This window comes from Balaenoptera musculus, chromosome 1, assembly GCF_009873245.2.
Source record: "Balaenoptera musculus isolate JJ_BM4_2016_0621 chromosome 1, mBalMus1.pri.v3, whole genome shotgun sequence".
Lineage (NCBI taxonomy): Eukaryota > Metazoa > Chordata > Mammalia > Artiodactyla > Balaenopteridae > Balaenoptera > Balaenoptera musculus.
In genome coordinates this window covers 95,870,291-95,888,824 of record NC_045785.1, presented here as the reverse complement: position 1 = coordinate 95,888,824, position 18,534 = coordinate 95,870,291, and the positions used below count along the sequence as shown (strand labels likewise).

Below are 18,534 nucleotides of genomic sequence, written 5' to 3'. Positions count from 1 at the left end.
TGGAGCCAAAGTTATCCAAGAATCTCCCTGATAACAAGAGCTTATTTGAAGGATTTGGGAATAGGCATACTGTTCCCCATCCTTCCACTTTACCAAGAGTTTAGAGACCCACCCACCATGCCCCAAAGCTAACTGTGCTAAGACCTTGGTCTTCTGCCACTTGCTTGTGCACCTGTCATGAGGATATGGCATTGCTATCCTACTCCGCAACAAGGCTCTGCCAAGCCAACTCTGAGGTGTAGAACAGGGCCAATGACAATGCTGGAGCTGACTAGTAGAGACCCAGAGGGAGGCTTAGGAAAGGCATTTGTCTGGGTTTGGTCCCCCTAGGTTGCGCTTACCAAGGATGTCAGATTTAAAACCAGTGGAAAGGGGGACTTCCCTGGCGGTCCAGTGGTTAAGACTCCGTGCTCCCAGTTCCGGGGGTGCAGGTTCAATCCCTAGTTGGGGGAACTAAGATTCCGCATGCGGCACAGCGCGGCCAAAAAAAAAAAAGATAAAACCAGTGGAAAGGAAGTGTTGGGAGCTACAGGCTCTGAAGAAAGCATGTAAGAAGACTGTCCTCAAAGGGTTGGGTTCCCTGAAATCTTCTGAGGGCAAGTCTGTGATGGTAGCTGACTGCTTCCATGTCAACGAAGGCAGTGCCAAAGTGTATTGTTTGCTAAGTTTCAAAACAGTGATGGGTGTTCCTGAGGCTGCAGGGGGCCCAGGCCTAGGGGAGGAGGGCCACTGAGCTAATACTTTAAGGAGGTCATCAGTGTAATTGGAAGGATGGCCTTAAAATTCTGACCTCTCCAAATTTCCTTAGGAATTTTCACCATTAGTTTTATCGTTAGATTACAGACATCTTCCTTTAAAATGCTCATGCTACCTGATAAATATAACAAATTAACATAATAGAATGACAGAGCTTATGACTGAGGGTCAGTAAAAAATTCAGTGTGGTTAGAGTATAAGGATGTGCAGTTAGGGTTAGTGTGTATGCCATATTACTAAATCTGTTGGAGATGCAGTTTCCTCACCATTATAGTGGGGCTAGTACCTGCCTCTAGCGCTGTTCTGAGAACCAGGTGAGCAACGTTATGAAAGAACTTAGTCCAGGCTTGACACATAGAAATGCCGAATTAATGTGAGCTTCCTACTTTCCTTCTTAAGAGTTTAGACTTGATCCTATAAGCAGGGGTGATATTTAAAATATTTAAGCACCAGTACAACCCAGGTACCACCCAGTCAAAACAAATTTGGGTCACAACTAATCAGCTGAGGGAATTCTTTGTAGGGGATTAAGTGCCCTCAACTAGAGTGAAGGAAAGCACGGAAGCAGGAAAATCCAGCTGCTCTGGGAAATGGTGGGTCCTTGATGTCCTCTAGGGTTTTATCCACATCTAGTCCATAATAATCCATGTCATACCCAAATAAGCTAATTTTACCTGTCTTTGTAGGCACATTGTTATGTGGCTGGCCTCAGTGCCACCCAAGGGAAAACTGAACTGGAACGGAATGGAACTGTGTTTTATGTGTTCTCTTTTTCGATCCTCACCCAATCTTGGGGGGTAAGGCATCATCAGGTGTGTTTTATTATTGTGGAAACTGAGGCTTTGATTGATGGCTGATTCTTCAACAGGTGGTGAGAGGCTTCTAGCATAGGTCCCTATTGCTCCCAAGTATGCTCTTTTCTCTGTCACTCTGGGGTTCCAGAGTCCTTCTCTTCAGTTTAAGCTTCAAGGACATTTACCACTTCTCACTCACCCATCCAGCCATCCAACCTATGTTCAAGAAAAACAGCTGAAAGGTATGTTTTTATTTCACAAAAAAGTATGACATGCGATACCCATCCCCTAACAATCTACAAACTCTTGGAATACAGAGTAAAAAGGAAATCCAACCAGTCTTGATGAGACAAAAACTTGATTTCGCAAAGCTGAAAAATCCATTACAAAGTCTCTGTTGTATAAATATAGTCAGTCTTATCTTTAATGTGGAGTGAGACAAAAAAAAAAAAAGTTTTGTTGGCATAAGAAATCCCTGTCCTTGAATACACCACAGTCTTCATTTGTACTCCCAGACAAATACAGGTGACACCTACATGATGAGAGTTACATGTGTGTTCTCGGACTCTAAGTAACCAAATGGGATTTAAGTATTTTGTCTCCTGAGCCCACACTCCCTCCCCCAATAGCTTGTGCAAAATGCTATAGCCTTAGTTTGCTAAAAGCTTTTCCCATATAAAATAACATGTGTCTGTGCTAAATTTGATTGTGGTAATGGGTGTACAATTCTGTGAGTATACTAAAATTTATTGAATTGTACATTTTAAATGAGTGACTTGTATGGTATTTGGATTACACTTCAATAGAGCTATTAAAAAATATCTAACATGTGTCTAAGTTGCTAGGGGAGCAACAGGTGACCCCGATAGCATAACTCAGGAGTTCCTGGCAGGATGCAGGGAAGATCTGCAGAAGTTGGTACACTAAGGGGTGTAGAAAGGAAATCCTTAAAATATTATGACTAAGTCAATGGAGTTTGAGTTTGCTCTAGGGGCACTCAGATTCATGATGTCAGAATAAAGAAGTCAATGGGGTACGTACTTTTTCTGAGCGATTCTAGAATAGTCTAAGAATCTTCCATGGCCTTTATCACAAAAGAAATTTATTTGGTGGAAAAGCGGTTGCCCGGGGTATTGCTGAGGCTACAGAAAACTTCAGGCTGGAGCTTGGAAGCTGGCTATCTGCATACACTGGGAGAAATTCCAGCATAGCCACAGGTTCTGAGAGCCTGAGTCCCACAAGAGGAGGGAGAACTTAGATACCAAAGAGAAGCTTCTAGATTTATTGAACCAAAGGGACTGCCTGTCTTCAGTGATGCTGTTGTTGGCCAGAAGTCACAGCAGGGTTCCAATTCTCACTGACCCTTTTATAAGACCATTGCCAAGGCAGCAGTGGCCAGTCACATCAGCAAACCATCATGTGGCAGACAAACCACTTACAAGTGCCGTCTCCATTCTTTACCTACCATCTGGTCACCAAATGGTCACTTGAGAAAGGAGACAGGCACAAACCATGGGCAACAGGGCCCTTGAACAAGGATGGTCATTCTAGCCTGACAGTGAGGGAAGGAGAATAGCCATTAGTAGAAAGAAAAAGAGAATTTAAACTCTTGCTCTGGTTTTACCAATTCTAGTTACTTAAAGTTCATCAGTTATACTTGTTGTGAAAGTGGAGAAAAGGGGCACAGAGGACATTCACTTTACTCACCTTTCAAAACAGATGCTGCCAGAAGGTGGGGCTGAAGTCTTTTTAGTTTTTCAGCACACAAAGGAAATGAGAACAGGAAGAAGGGAAGGACAGGGGCATGAAAGTGCAAGGGTTCCCAGTTTGGTGAACACCTTGTCCAACTCCCCTAGTGTTTCCTCCTTGAAGACTGATCTGGATCTACTTACTGCTGGGGCATGGGCTACAAGTGCATGCCTTTCTTGGCCAGCCTAGAGGTTGTTTATTCTGTGGCTGAGCAGATGAATTAAGTTTAGAAGCAGACATCATGGCCACCTCAGGTCCATCCCATAGTGGGCTGGCTCTCTAGTAGGGCCCCGTTAAAATCTTGACCTCCTTGTGTTCTTTCAAAATATGACACACCTGTTCCCTAATATGGCCCAAGCCTCTAGGAATGGGGCACTCAAGGATGAGGAATTTTCCTCACTGGCAATGTTTGTCATTTCTGGGTAGAAGCAAGGAGAGAATAAAGCTAGAACATCTGGGATTGGGGCTTACCTGGTTCCCTTTAGTGTCATAGGGAGATGGTGGGAGGTAAAAAAAAAAAAAAAAAAAAAAGGCAGGGGGTTGAGGGGAGAATAGATCCATCAGGGCTTTTCCCATTTTCTCAATGAACTTTTTCCTTTGGCTCCAGTGAGAATAGTTATAGCTTACTCAAGAAAAGGGAATGAAGTCCCCAGTTTAAAAAACAAAATAAAACCTTCCTTTATTGCCTCTTTGTGCTTATCAAGCCCTTTCTTACCCAGGGCTTACTCATCTGGCCCTCAGCCTATCCACTATACCAGCTTGAGTTGGTTATCCAGGAGAGATGAATCCAGGCAACCGTGAAGATGGTTCATCAGGGGATGCCAGTACCCTCCGCACCCAGCCTCTCTCCTAAAGAGATCATGAGCTGAGGGCATATGATCAGGGAGACTCCCAGCTGCTTGTGCCCTTAAGTAAGAGGACAGGGGAAGGAGTTTCTATACTTAAAAAGAGAGAAATACTTTTGTTCCAGAGCTATAAGAAAGATGAGCAGATGAAGCTATGGCTCCGATGGCTGGTCCATTTTGGGAAACAAGATGCAAGCAAGGGAGTAATATATAAACAAAGTGTGGGTATATTTGGCAAGTTTGAGGCAAGCAGAAAGGAGGGTTTGGGTACTCTATAAAAAAACAAAGATCTGAAATTCAAACTTCTTCTGATAAGGCCACAACGAAGAGATTTCCAGCAGTGGGTGTTGCAGGAAACTGGCACCCACATTGCCACAGGCTTGCAAGGTGATGTGCCCAGGTGAGGAGGCAGGTGAGGTAGGGCAGCGCCCCCTCACAGGTCCATGTCTGGGCCTCCTGAGGATGTCTTCAGTGGCACCGAGTCAAATCCATCAGGAGTCCTCTGAAAGAGAGATGGTGACAGGAGCTGGCTGCTGCACGTGGGCAAGTTTGGGGAACAAAGGAGAGAAATGGAAAATAGGTGACAGAAGGAACCCTCATGAAATTCCTGCTTTCAGTGGCTTTGTGGAGACATGGACCTAAGATATCCTCTATTCTTCTTGCTCCTTTCAGCCAGCCAGAGGGTAAGAAATATCTTTAAAACCCCTTGCTCTGCATCTGTGTTGAATTCTAGAAGTTCCAGAAAGACTCAAGCATCCCAGGATAAAATTGTTCTCCCATTGGTTAAAAAAAAAAAAAAAAATTCAAGGTCTAAGGAGGCCAAGGGAGTCACCCTGGAAGATCAGCACAAAGGGCATGAGATTCGGCCAAGTAAACACCTCCCCACCTTCCTTTCCTCGCCATCCCTCCCCACCCCGTTTGGATGAACTGGTTCAGGGCAGCAGTGAGCTGTGGGCACTGGCAGAGTGGGGCTGCAGAGGGCAGCGGCCCTGGAAGAGTTGCTTGAATGTTCTCTGCTTGCCCCAGGCCCAGCGACAGTGTTGTCTGTATTACATTTATGAGCTCCAGACTCACTCACCCACCCACACAGTCAGCTCTTCCAGCTCAGAGTTGCTCAGTGGTGAACAGCTTAGACTAAGCTATGACTCAGCCTCCAAAGGACTGGGCCCAGACATCCGTGGGACAGCACCCTCCAATGGCCAAAGGAGAGCCGCACTTCTATCGGAAGTTGATCCTAGAGATCACCTCTTCCCCTCCCTCCAAAAAAGAAAAAAAAAAAGGGCAGGGGGGAGGGGGTCATGAATCTTACAACATGGGTGGTTCAGTACTTCTGGAAGTTAAAAGGCCCAAACAGTCCATCCACTGGAGTGCATGCCGGGAGAGAAGGAGCCTAGTCAATAGCAGCCTTGGGCCCCAGGGGAAAGAGTATTGGTGTGGAAATACAGAAGGCAGAAGCCAGGATTCACAGGGTGGGGGGATAGAATAGTATGGAGGATGGGGAGCAGAGTAGTGGTCCCTGAACAGTGTGGGGTCATTCAGTATCCTAGCACTGGTATCTTCTCCAGCCCTCCAGGCTGACCTCAGTGCACTGGCCAGCCTCCCTACCTTGGAGGTAAATGATCTGATCTTCCCAAAGAGTGACTTCTTGCTGGTAAAGATGAGGTCATCCTCCACATCCTCGCCTTCCATGATGGCACAGCTGTCGGCTGCTGGCAGGTCACAGTCCTTGAGGGTAGCATTCATCACCAGCTTGGAGTATTTGTACTCTAGCCTATGAAACAAGGGGATGGGAAAGACAAGACACCAACATGTGGAATAAAAGGGAAAGAGGGAGAAAGGCTGGGCTGTAAAGAGATATCCCCATACCATGGGTAATGGAACTGAAGCATAGCAAAATGGTGTTGGGCTGGGCATATAGCTAAGGAATCCGACTCCCAAGTCAGGGATCTTTTTCCTCAAGTAGAGGTGTTTCTGTGATCTCAAAGCTTAATAGAAATAATGGAATTGTAAAGTCATTATTTTTATCATTAATAATAACAAATTAAGAATTCTCTTTGCTTTTCTTTTGAGAATCTTAACAGCCCTTCACAGACTGCCGTGTGATACCATCCCTATTTAGGAGTCAGGATAACCAAGGCATACACTGGATAAGTGGCTCAACACGTCTCTGGCCAGAGTCACAGGGACTGTGGCCAATGCCAGAGAATAGCCCCATGAATTTATACTCTCAGATATTCTCTTCCCAGCTCAATGATCCAACCCTGGCCATCCCCAAACTGCAATACCCCAACATGTACTTTTGATTCTTTTTCCAGAAGTAACAGGTCAAGACGGTAAGCAGGATGGCAGTGCAGGTGCCTGCAGAGATGCCCACTTTCAGCCAGAAGTCTATCGTTTTGCAGATGGTGACTCTCTGCTCAGGCAGGGAGACGCCACCCGAGCACAGCTTTGGTTCTCGCCACACATAAGTAGTCTTCTATCGGGGAGAAAAACAAGGAACTCAGATATCACATTCCCTTGTCTCCTGGGAAGTCCCCGAGCAGAGACACCTACCTGGATCCCGGCCACGCAGCTGCTGACGATAGCGTGGTAGTCAGCAGCCGAGCAGAGTGGGCAAGCGGCCGCGCTCTCCCACAGGAAGTGGAAGTTACAACCATCACAGGTCCCATCGGAGCATGTGCTAGCAGAGCAGAAAGGAGACGTGAGCGCACACTCGCAGGACTGCTGGGAAGATCTGGCTGGAGTCGTGTCATCTCATAACTTGCCTGATCTGTGCTCTTCTTGCCAAACTGTTAGCTCCATCAGGATCCTTCCAACTAGTCCTTAACCCAGGTTTTGCTCTCCGACTTCCCTGATGATAAGAGGCCTTTCCGGCCTTCACCAGGGCTCCCACCCTCTGCCCGTTTGTTTCTGCTGACATCAGATGAGAACTAATGTAAGCTGTCTGAGCTCTAGCATGGCTGCCCAACTAACCCCTCAGAAGCTCCTGTCCAACCCATGGACATGTGACATTTTGCAAAAGTCATATGCAGCTTCCTGCAGAGGGTGGAGGTCGGGGGAAGGGTTCAGGAATGAACTTCAGGTCACTGCTATCTGCAGTGTACTTTACTGTAACGTTTGCAACAAGAATAGTGATCTTACATTTTGACACCACTGCTGGGTCAAAATGTGCTGCTTGGCTCCCCATCTCCCTGATCAGTTGTTGTCTAGGAGCAGCATTTCCCAAACCATCTTCCTCAAGACTGGTACCCCTCAAGATGTTAGTGTTATGTGAAAAAAAGGAAGGTTGGGGGGTGGGGAAGGGTACTGTAATCAAATTAGTTCAGGAGCCCTCAATTTAGTGCACTCAGCTATTAAACTCAGAATAGGGTCTTCCAGTTGTAGAGAGATTCCTAGGATTCCCTAAACCTTTACTAATCCTAATGATAATAGGAAGTAACCACATCTGGTGAAGTCCTCAAGTCTCATTATCTCATTTAATTCTCGTAACAGCCCCCTGAGGGAATTTATTACTATCCTCATTTTACAAACAAGGAAGAAGAGGCCTAGAGAAGATAAGAACTGTATCCCTAACAGAGCTGGTAAGTGGAGGAGGGGAATCGAATCTGGCTCTCAGTCCCAGCAGTTAGTCACTTTGCTAGGCAGCTGCTCCCATAATGGTCTGGGAGTGTGAGGGTAGTTTGACTCTTCCTTCTGTTCCATTCTTGACATCTAAAGACTGAGGGTTTGGAGCCATGACTGTGTCCCCAAGAACCCATTAATGGATCTCACATGGTTTTCTCTATTGCAGTACTCTTTGTTTGGTTCTTGGGACGTTATGAGGCCAAGGGAGGGAGACTTTGTTACATCCCTTTACCTTGGCAGCGACAGACTTCCAGGAGCAGGTTTCAGCAGACTGCATCTGACGCGGATGGTGGTTGATCTCCCAGAACTGCAGGACTGGGTCACATCATTGGACCTGCAGAGAAAGCAGCCCCCATGGGGGAACGAGTCACTCATCTGTGTCATTGGAGAGCCACTAAGTAAAGTCAACATGGAACAGTTCCCTCACTGGGGAAGTCTGGACATGAGCTGTGGCCTGACACACAGGAGAGTGTTGGGGTCAGGGAGATCTGGTCAAGGGGAAATGCACTGGTCTAGGAAAGGCTAGCAGATGCACAACACTGGAGCCTCCCTTAAGCAGGAAGGGTAGTCGGCCACAGGTCATCCAGTATTCCTCCCTGCCACCAGGGGCAGACCTGCCCCAGGAATACCCAAGAAGCTAGGATGGGTAACTCCCAGCCTTTAGTGCTCATTGCTGGGCAGGTCTGCTAGACCTTGGAAGTGGTCTGGCTTGATAAGTAGTAGGTGGCTAGAGAGGGAGGGACACCACAGAAATTGCGGAGGAGCCCTGGGTTTCACTTGCATTAGCCTGGCCTCTCATTTTCACCTATAAAAGAAGATCACGTCCGGTATTCCCAAGGGCTCCGGGTGGAAAAGTTCAGCTGGGGAGGTGATTCCGTCCAGAGTCATATCTGTTGTCACCCCTGCCAAATTAGAGCTCCTAATTAGTAGCATTTAGCTGGCAACCACTTCTGTTCTTTCAATACCTGTCCACATCCCACCTTCCTTCATCTCATCACATCCTTAAGTGGCTCATGAAAGGGTGAACCAAAGGTTTGTCAGTGGCCCCAGGGGCATTTCGTACCCCAGGATGGAATAGGAAACAGAGGTCAGGAGGTTGGGCCCCTCACCTGGGGCCTTTTACCTCAGAGCCTGGTAGGCTCACTCTCTCTTACACAGACACGCTCAGACAGGCGAGAGCAGCTGTGTTACTCACCGATAAGCCGATCTGCGAGGCTAACAGGCTGCGAGGACACTCCGGCCTTGTAGCCTGTCACCTCCGGGGGGATGATGACCGCCTGACACACGTAGGCTGTGATGGATTTGGAGAAACCTGACTCACCCTCAGGAATCCGGAGGTCAGTGACATTGTCAGTGCACACGGACATTTTCTTACCCTGGGCAGGGGGATGTGGGGAGGAAGTGGGAAGGAATGAGTGATCACAGAAGAACTCCCAAAAGGGAACAGGGAACAGTTCTTCCGTGTCTAAAATTTCAACCTTCTAAGAGTGTGTTGCAGTGGAAGGATTCATCCCAGTTCTAATTACAAGACAGATTTTAAAAGATAAAGAAGCTAAGAATAAGGCCTAGGTGTCCTAATTTCCGGAACTCTGGCTCAGGGATCCCCAGTCTTTTGTTTCCTTGGAGTCACTTGGGAGCCCTATAGGAGCAGGGTTGTGAAGGTGGCAACCGATTTGGAGATCTAATCTACCAGCCCACCAGTTAAGGGCCTTCCTTATCCTAGTCAGTTTTCTAGGCAGATACTGAAATGTGTAACTAATCCCATGAAATTTATCTGGACCTCTGGCCTGCTTCCCATTCCCTTTCTGTGTCTTCCTTGGAGCTGTGATTCTACCATTCTTACTTTGGAAGCACCTTCCAGAGTGTCCTGGGGGTTAAAACAGACCCCATAACCAGCTCTCTCCCTGCCTTGAGGTAGGACATCTTAGGACCTACTGGATCCTATTCCATTAAAAAATATCTATCAACAGAAGAAAGATTGCTTCTCCTCCAGTCTTTAACAACCCATACTGTATAGAATAGAACTCTGGAAGATGGAGGTAATTGAAACTCCTTCCTCGAGATTTTGTAATAGAAGAGATATTGAGATACTGTTCCTTTAAAAATTCTTCAAATTTATGGAATATGAATATATAACATGTTTGCTAATATAAGATCATTTGTTCAATATTTTAAATTTAAGTGGACCAAGCATTTAGAATGTAGGATTTTCAATATGATAAATTTTATTACAAATAGAGCTAAGTTGCTAAATCTGTTATCTCAGTTTATTTTCAAGATTGTAAAAAATAGGTAAAGAACATGAGAACAGAAAGGAACCTTTAGATTAGATAAGAATAAGGGAGCAAAGAAAAGAAAACTCACAGACTCTCCAAATTCCCATCTTCTCTCTCCCAACTCACTGACTGAAACTTTTGCTGCATGGGGCTTGCTTTAATCAGTCTCAATTCCTGAGTTATCACTGTCATTTCTGAGACTTTAACTTCTTCAAAGACTTCTTAAAAACGAGATCGAGACATCTGTCTCTAATCTTTCACAGATTAGTTTATTTCTTGGCATGTTCCCTCTATAAACACAAATCAACTTTTTTGCATGCTGCAGAAGATGGGTAGAAGCTGTGTGGAATAAAGGCCTAACCTCCACACACAGTCACAGACTAAATGCTCAAGACGCTTTTTATTTTGCAACATTTGAAATTAACTTTCCAGCCGCTAATCCTGGCTTGTTTGTAATTTAGTCAAGTGCAGTGGTGGTGTGATTACCCTTTACATTTCTGCCTTTGAATTTTGCATCCAAAATATTTGCAGCAGCCTGAAATGCTGATGGTAACATGTACTGTCAGCAAAGATACATGTAGATGAAATAAAGAGTAATTTATTTTATTCAGCCTCTAGAAAACGAAAGGCAAGTGTCATGATTACTGAAGACTGCTTTTTTAAGGAAAAAAAATCTTTCTCCTGCATAGTTTTTTTTTTTTTAATTGAAATATAGTTGATGTATGTGCATAGTTTTTATATAATCATTCTGAGGGAATAAAGGTCAGGGAGGAGTAAATCTACACCTTATTTTATTTTATTTTAATTTAAAAAATTAAAATAACTTTTTTCGGCTGCACCGCACGGCTTGTGGGATTTCAGTTCCCCAACCAGGGATGGAACCCGGGCCCTGGCAGTGAAAGCACGGAGTCCTAACCACTGGACCGCCAGGGAATTCCCTACACCTTATTTTAAACACGTTCATTTTCCTAAATGTTTATAATCCAGATGATTTGATTTTAGAGGAGAAAGTCCTCAGGGAGAATAATAATCATTTAGAAACCTTTGAATCTCCCCAGTCCTCTGCGATCTGAACCTCCCGTGTCCTCTGGCCTCTGATCCGCTGGCGCCCCCTTTCTGTTCTCACATGGTCAGTGCCTGCACAGCTTACCTGGTTTCCACAGAGACTGAGGGTAAAGTGGTGGAAATATTTCAGCCCTTTGGAAGTGAAGCTTGGCCCTCCAGCCAGAGAGACGGTGTTTTCCAAAGCCAAGAAGTTGTAGTCAAAAGTCCTGGTCGGAGTGCTGACTGAGAAGGTACAGTCATTGTAGCACAGGGAGTGGATCTGAGGGGAAAGGGGTCCGTCAGGCCGGCTGCGCAGGCAGGGCCTTGAGGAGGCCCCACGGAGAGTGGCAGTCATTCTCCCCAGCCTGGTCCAGCCCACGCAGGGTGAGAGAAGAGGAAGTATGGATTAGGGGTGGGCATTAAAAGATGCGAAACAGGGGCTAGTGTGGTTTATGTACATCTTGCCATTCAGTTATTAGCACATATATGATGTGCAAACCCAAACCTCTTATTTTTCAGTAGGTAGTTGGGTCAGATTCTGTAGCCTTGTTCCTATGCCTAGATTATAAAACTCTCTCAAGACATGAGATAGCCCTTCTTACTTTCAAGCAAAAGAAAACAAGGTGCTAACTGGAAGAAGGGTGTCCAAGATGGCAGAAGAGAAGCTACAAGCCTGGTCCCCCTCCCCCATTTAAAACTCACTGAACCCCAGATTACTTTTTCCCAGGCTCTCTGTAGTAAACTGAGCCATAAACCCCTTTCTTGCTCATTTTAAGGTCCCCAGGCAGCAGCGGCCTTACACAACTGTCAGTCCCTCCCATAGCAGCAGAGGGAGCCCTGGGGGAGGAATTTTGTGGCAAAAGTCCAGGGTGCCCCAGAGAGGTTGCCAGGGGCCTGCAGAATTGATGCACTTACTGCACAGCTAAACTGAGCAGCATCTGCCGACTGTGTAAACAATGTCTTACAAATGTGTGTCCATGTGGTTGTGATTAGTAAAATTCAAGTTCACTTAAAAGCATTAATGAATAACTAAGACCTTTTGGTCATAGTATTTTCTTAGATTCAGGAAGTGCATGGGGGAAACAGCACTGCTGCTCCACTTTAGAAGAAACCCCTGGGAAAGGAGACAGCAATATGCCAGTTAACCTATGTCCCAGCAAAGGTGGGTTACCCTCCCCACAAAGAGGAGGCAAATTCCCATGATAACGGGCTGGACTGAAGTAGGCTGAATTTGAGCCACAAGTCCCACTACTCCTTCCCTTCAGGTGTCTGCACAGATGTCAAATAACCCTCTGGACCAGATGGTCACAGATCTCCCTTACCCATCCCCTGAAGATGAGACTCGCTCATGACTGAGGCCCAGACCCTGAAAACCAACCACTACAGCTAAGAACTCTCCATCTATGGTCATAGCCTGGATGTGTATCCTCTAGGACGCCAACCTGGGAGTATACTAGGGGGAGTCCTTGGGTATCAGCCCCTCAAGAACCCCACCCAGGACCCGGCACCCTCTGAGGTGGCCCATTCAGAGGGCCAAGGTTAGGATGCATGGCCAACTGCTGGCACCTTGTTGCTCTTGGTTCCTGGACCGCAGGTCATGCAGGCCTGGGCGCCATAAGGCTGGTGGGCTTTCAGGACTGTGTTAGGGGGGCAGGAGCGGCATGTTCCTGAATCCCGATCGATATAGTAGCCAGCAGGACAAGAGGTGCAGGAGGAGCCTATGTCAGAGGCTTCCAGGGCACAAGGACGGCAGTAGGAAGCCACGCCATCCACGACATTGGTGACATTGATGGAGTAGATCTTGGCGACGTCATTGGTGTACTTTCTTCCCTGGAAACAGAGACAAGAGGAGAGTGGGCCAAGTCCTGAGCAGTAGCAATTGAGTGCTCTGGAAATAGTATGAGTATGACTTAATATTTTTTATCCCGTGATACTTGAGAAAAATCTTTAGAAACATCCTATTCTTTTTACTCACTTAACAGTAGCTCTTTATGTACATTTTGTGTCATTTAAAAATAAGACTGAACAATTTAAATGACATATAAAAATATTAAGTACCGTGGGGAAATATGCGGTAGATGCTCATATTTTTTAAAAAAGCAGTTTTTTTCCTTATAAAAGAAAAAAGAGTATTTGTAGAGAAATAAAGACTGTATAGGAGGTACTTCATATGTTAACTGGGTTATCTCTGGGTAGTAGGATTATGGGGGATTTTCTTCTTTTTGCTTACTTCTATCTTTTAAGTTTTCTTGCAATGAACCTACATTATTTTGAGTTAAGAAAATACAACAAAACCGGAGTTATTATTATTAAAAACAAGAGCAGGACTGAACAGGGTATACCAGGTCAGGAACCACACATGTCCTCAGGGCAGGTCTGCTGAGGAGGGACAGGTCATTTTAGGAGTTTACAGTGTCATTTTCCCCTGGAAGTCATTTGGACAAGGCTAGGTGCTCCTCAGGGGCTGGAATAGGCGTTCTTTGCTTGACTCCGTAGGAGTCTTCTAATCCCTGGATTCTGAAGCTCAACCTCATACTTAAGCTAATGCAGGACTCCTTCCAGGTTCAGAGGTCTCTTCTGGGCGCTGAGCATCTGAGTAAGGTCAGTAAGCTTACTGTCTCATGAAAAGTGGTTCTCTGGAAGGCCCAGGTGAAGCTCATGGTAGCATTCTCCTCAATGATGTAGGTATAGGACTGTTTGCCTTTGGAACCTCTCCACGTCTCCACGGGACTGTTGGTCCTAGAATTCATACCCTGAACCCAAGACAGAGAAGTGAAGAAGGCATGATGGCTGGGTGGCTGGTGGGGAGAGGATGCCCATACCGATGCCATCCTGGGGGCCATCACAGTGGGTTAGACCCATATTAAACGGTGCAGTCCCTGACAGACAGTCAGGCCCTTCCTCTGCGAAATCACTGAAAGCAAGGGTGTCAGTTATGTTGATACCCCGACAGGGCAGAGGGGCCAACCCTCCCAATAGTCCCTGGAAGCCCCAAAGCAGGCAAAGAAAGGAAAACGTACCACCATGAAGTAGAGCTCGCAGTTCACAGAACAGATGGTCTCAAAGACAAACGTGATCCTGGCCACCTCTTTATTCTCTGTGTCTGCCATCACTGACTGTGGAGGTCTGTGGGGCAGAAATCAAAAGTCGGTTCCAGAGGTAGACAGTGCTAATTGAAGAGCCCAGATGGCAGCAAAGGGTCTGCTGGGGGACAGGATTAAGTTCTGAGTATGTTGGAAAGAGCATGGACTAAGTCCAATTCGGCCACCCTAGCTGTGTGAACTTGACCTAGACAAACTGTAGTTTCCTCATCTGTAAAACGGAGGTAATAATCTTTCTTATTTACCTCCCATCATTGTGGTAAGATCCGAAGGCATAACAGATGTGGAAGTGCTTTGTAAAATGCTGTATAGCCTCACAAGCAGAGTGTGGTCTCCAGACCCACTGAATCAGAATCTGTGCATTAACATGATTCCCAGGTGATTCATATACACGTTAAAGTTTGAGAAGCATCACTATCATAAGATGTCAATTGTCTGCATTCGCTCAGCATCTCTCTTCCAGGGATAGTGGGGGTTTTGCCTGGATCGAATTAGCAGGTACTTCAACTTGTTTCTTTAACAAGGTTCTCAGGCTGGTCCTTCTTTGGAGAAAGAGACAGCCATGACCGATGGGTGGGGATGGCGGGGGCGATGAGTGGGGTGAGGAAGTGCTTTACTGCTATAATCATATTTGCAAATTGAAAAGTACTTTGGGGAGTGTTACCTCCCAAAAGTCTAAAAAGTTTGCTTACCTCATAAACATGGGATATAGCTGTTCGGCTCTGAGTAATGTAAATTAAGGGAAGGGAAACCTTTTGAGCAACCGCTGTGGCTGAGCACTGTGCCAGGGATGGAAAGGAGGGATCTTGAAGGAGGGAATGGAGAAGCCAAATTTGCAACCGGGATGCCGATTCAGTGGTTCCCCCTGACCTCTAAAGCACATATAGGCAGAAGAGTTCACTTTGGCTTTGGAAATCCATTTATGGCTTTTCTTTTGGCTTTGGCCATTTGCTTGAATTCTGAGGACCTCCAGTTCCCAGCTCCTCCCTACACAGTGGTGCTAACCGATGGGCTAGAAGAATCATCTCCATCTGAGTTAGTCCAAAATCACAGACTGTCAATCCCTCTTGTTTTACAGACAAGGAGCCTAAAGCCTGTAGGGGCACAATGGCTTTCCCAAGTTCACCTAGCCGGTAGGTGGCAAAGCTCAAGTGCCCTATCTTCCAGTCCCGTGTTCTTTGCACCGTACCACCCTGCCTGTATTTTTTTTAATGGCAAACAAATTGCTTATTATCCTAGGTCTTCTTGGGATATGGGGATAAATATAATAAGAACAATCCCTCCCAATCTTCTTGCCCCAAATAAAGATGAACTGTCTATGGGCACTTCTGGCCCTATTTTTTTTACAGGTTTTTAACATCTTATCTGATGCTGTGAGGAGGAGGAATTCAAGTAGCATGTGGCCAAATGATGGGAGAAGCTAGACGGGATGAGAGAGCAGTAGGTAATCAGCATGGGCAGCAACTAAGAATGAGTGTTAGCATTCAGGTTAACTTTATCAGACCATAACCATGATCTCCTCTGTTCTGAACTGACATTTCCACCAGCCAGAAGCCCTCTCCTCTACAACACTCCTAGCTATGTGGGACTTGGATGTGGCCAAGGGTGGTGTGGGCTTCCCTTTAGCTTTGTACTCCTCACCTAAATCCTGGCACAACGAGAGTGAGAATCATGAAGTCATTGTCTGAGGCTCCAACAGCTGTATAAATGTGATCACCAGCCACCTCCCAGCCTGGAAAAGGAGAGGGAAGAGTTAATGCCCAGTGGTCTTGGGTGCAGGGCAAATGTGCACCCAGATGACACTCTGGAAGAGAGATAACACCATCCTTTGAGGCATTCAGAATCACCGCCAAACAAACCATGTTACTTGTCTGGCTACTTTGGTCAAAGTCTCTGAAACTCTCAGAGCACACGGCCTTTGGAGTGTGTACACATTGTTTCTATTTCTGTTTCTGTCTCTAAAACAGAGGCTTGGCAGAATATATATTATATGTCCATGGGCAGTGGAGCATGCAAGGGATTGCATGGCATGATTAGCTCATTTTTCTCCAGACATCCCTACTATGAAGAAACGTGAGGTGGGAAGAGCCCCTGTGGCAGTGCAGCGAGCTGAAAGCTCACAGTCAGGAGGGAGGCAGTTACCTGTCATGCCCTTGTACTCAAAGTTGATCCCACTGAGGACGGTCGTTTCCATGTTCGTGGGCAGCGTGTTCCACCATTTGTATTCGAATCCCACGGCAGGTTCGGTCCCCGCTGGGCAGTGGCTACAATCTGGGGAAGCCGTAAGATCCACGCATTCAGCAGGAAGGCCACAGCCACCCTTACTGGAGCTGCTGTCACACAGACAAGTGGCAACAGGGGTGGGCAGCCCAACAAGAGTGGTGCTGAGCACCGTTGCACAGTGACATCAAGCTGACTCGAAGGCATTCTGACAATGTATTTAACAAACTCAGGGTGTAAACACTGACCCTTCATTCTCATATTCCAATTAGGCTACTGGCCCGTCAAATTATTCATTTTAAAGCCTAAACATATCCTCTGGCCTGATACATATCGTTAATATTATTTGTCACATTGTTATCCTCAAATGCCTTCACATTAATAGGTATACAAATCCCCCCAACTCCTTTTTTGCAGAGTGGCTTACAAATTCTGGTTGTGTCAGTGTGGCCATCCCAGCTCCCTAAACCTTCTAGGTAGCGTCCCCGCCACATGCTGGAAGCCTCTGATGTGAGGATTGGGTCCCTTCAGGCCTGAGTCCCATTCAAAGTTGGAATGAGGAGGAAGGCCGGCAGTTCTCAAGTATGACTCGGACCTACAGACAGGGCCCACCCTGACCTCTCTTCTCCTGAACATAGCCCTCAGAGGTGGCCTGGCCCTCCCTGCCTCCCTTGGAAGGACAGAGCCTGCGTTCAGCTGACACTGGGAGTGCCCACATGGCCCACCCATGTGGGTGGTGTGGGAATGGACGCGAGGCAGGGATTGGGGCGGGGGGAGGGGTTACCGGAGCCATTGGAATAAGAGCCATAAGGGCAGGGCTCGCAGGTGCTGCTGTTGGTCTTGAAGAAACCAGGGTTGCAGGGTGGGCAGCGGGTCTTCATGCCAGAGGCGGGCAGCTTCACTGCCCCCTCCAGATCCTCACTGCAGATTTTCGGCTGGGCCCATTTGTACATGAGCTGTGTCTGCAGAAACAAAGCATGACTCAGCCTGCCTGTGTGGGATTAGCACATCTTCAGGAATTTACCTTGAGAGTGGGGGGATTCTGGGCTCCAATGAAAGCTCCACCACGGTGGGGCACTTTGTTTTGGTCACCGATATATCCCAGGCCCGTCGCCTAGTGCCTGGCACATGGTCGTGCTCAATAAATATCTGCTGAATGAATGTTGACTGGATGAAGAGGGATAGACCTAATGAGGACTCGTGTGTCGGATGGAATGGGGGGACCAGTTGCCTCCAGAGAAAGCTCTGATTCCAGTGTAGAATCTTATTACTACCAATGTCACAGGAAAAGCAGCTGGTGAAAATCCCAGAACACAAAAAGGCATGGAGTAGAGGTGGCTTATGTAACCCCTGGGGGGAAGAGAGGATGGCTGAGGTGTCCCAATTTGTCTTCCAAGTGTTGTCTTTGCTTTTTCACTTATTCAGTAGGCATCTATAGCAAGTCTAATACATCTATGTGACTCAGAGATGAATGACGTGGCCCCTGCCCTCAAGGAGCTCACCGTCTAGCAAGGGCACCAAGCACATAATAACAATCCCCATGGGGGTATGGACTCTACGTTCTCTGGGACATCCAGGCAAGAGGAACGACGTTGGTTAAAGAACACAAACTTCCAGTTATAAGATCAGTAAGTTCTGGGTATCTAAGGTACAGGTGATTAGAGTTAATAATACTGTATTATATACTTGAGAGCTGCTAAGAGAGTAGATATTAAACATTCTCATCACAGAAAAGAAATGGTAATTATGTGACCTGATGGAGCTGTTAGCTAGCTCTATGGTGGTCATCATCTTGCAGTATGTAAGTGTATAAAATCAATACATTGTACACCTTAAACTTACACAATGTTATGTGTCAGTTATATCTCAAAAAAACCAGGGGAAAAAGGCAAGAGGAACGGTCAGCCACCAAGTCAGTGGACAAGAGAGCATTGTATCTGTCACTTACTAGGGTCGTCCCTAGTCTTTTGATGGAGAAATTGGATAGAGAAGAGGAGATGAATTACAGGAGGTCTCGGTGAATCAGGGGTGAGGTTGGGCAGTGTCAAGCTTCCCGTGTGGCCCTCGGGCAAGTCAGAAACAGAAGGATTGCATTGAGGTGATGATGCAAAGGCTCTGTGTAGCA

The 18,534-nt window shown here is 46.5% G+C and overlaps 1 protein-coding gene across 3 annotated transcripts in view; it reads right to left on the bottom strand.

The window, feature by feature from the left end:
* Window positions 1-3,689: 3,689 nt before the first annotated feature.
* ELAPOR1 (endosome-lysosome associated apoptosis and autophagy regulator 1) overlaps window positions 3,690-18,534 on the bottom strand; it is a 69,340-nt gene continuing 54,495 nt past the window's right edge. For 2 of the 3 annotated variants that reach the window (XM_036841281.1, XM_036841291.1), the window contains 14 exons: window positions 17,194-17,371; window positions 16,332-16,460; window positions 15,831-15,921; window positions 14,109-14,214; window positions 13,704-13,841; window positions 12,655-12,918; window positions 11,195-11,368; window positions 8,964-9,144; window positions 8,574-8,670; window positions 8,001-8,102; window positions 6,698-6,824; window positions 6,442-6,620; window positions 5,750-5,915; window positions 3,690-4,646 (listed from right to left, as the gene is read on the bottom strand). In XM_036841281.1, coding sequence (XP_036697176.1) covers window positions 4,578-4,646; window positions 5,750-5,915; window positions 6,442-6,620; window positions 6,698-6,824; window positions 8,001-8,102; window positions 8,574-8,670; window positions 8,964-9,144; window positions 11,195-11,368; window positions 12,655-12,918; window positions 13,704-13,841; window positions 14,109-14,214; window positions 15,831-15,921; window positions 16,332-16,460; window positions 17,194-17,371 — 2,001 coding nt within the window. In that variant the 3' untranslated portion in view covers window positions 3,690-4,577. The remainder of the gene's footprint in view (window positions 4,647-5,749; window positions 5,916-6,441; window positions 6,621-6,697; window positions 6,825-8,000; window positions 8,103-8,573; window positions 8,671-8,963; window positions 9,145-11,194; window positions 11,369-12,654; window positions 12,919-13,703; window positions 13,842-14,108; window positions 14,215-15,830; window positions 15,922-16,331; window positions 16,461-17,193; window positions 17,372-18,534) is intronic. The other variant, XM_036841272.1, reaches the window with a different exon arrangement.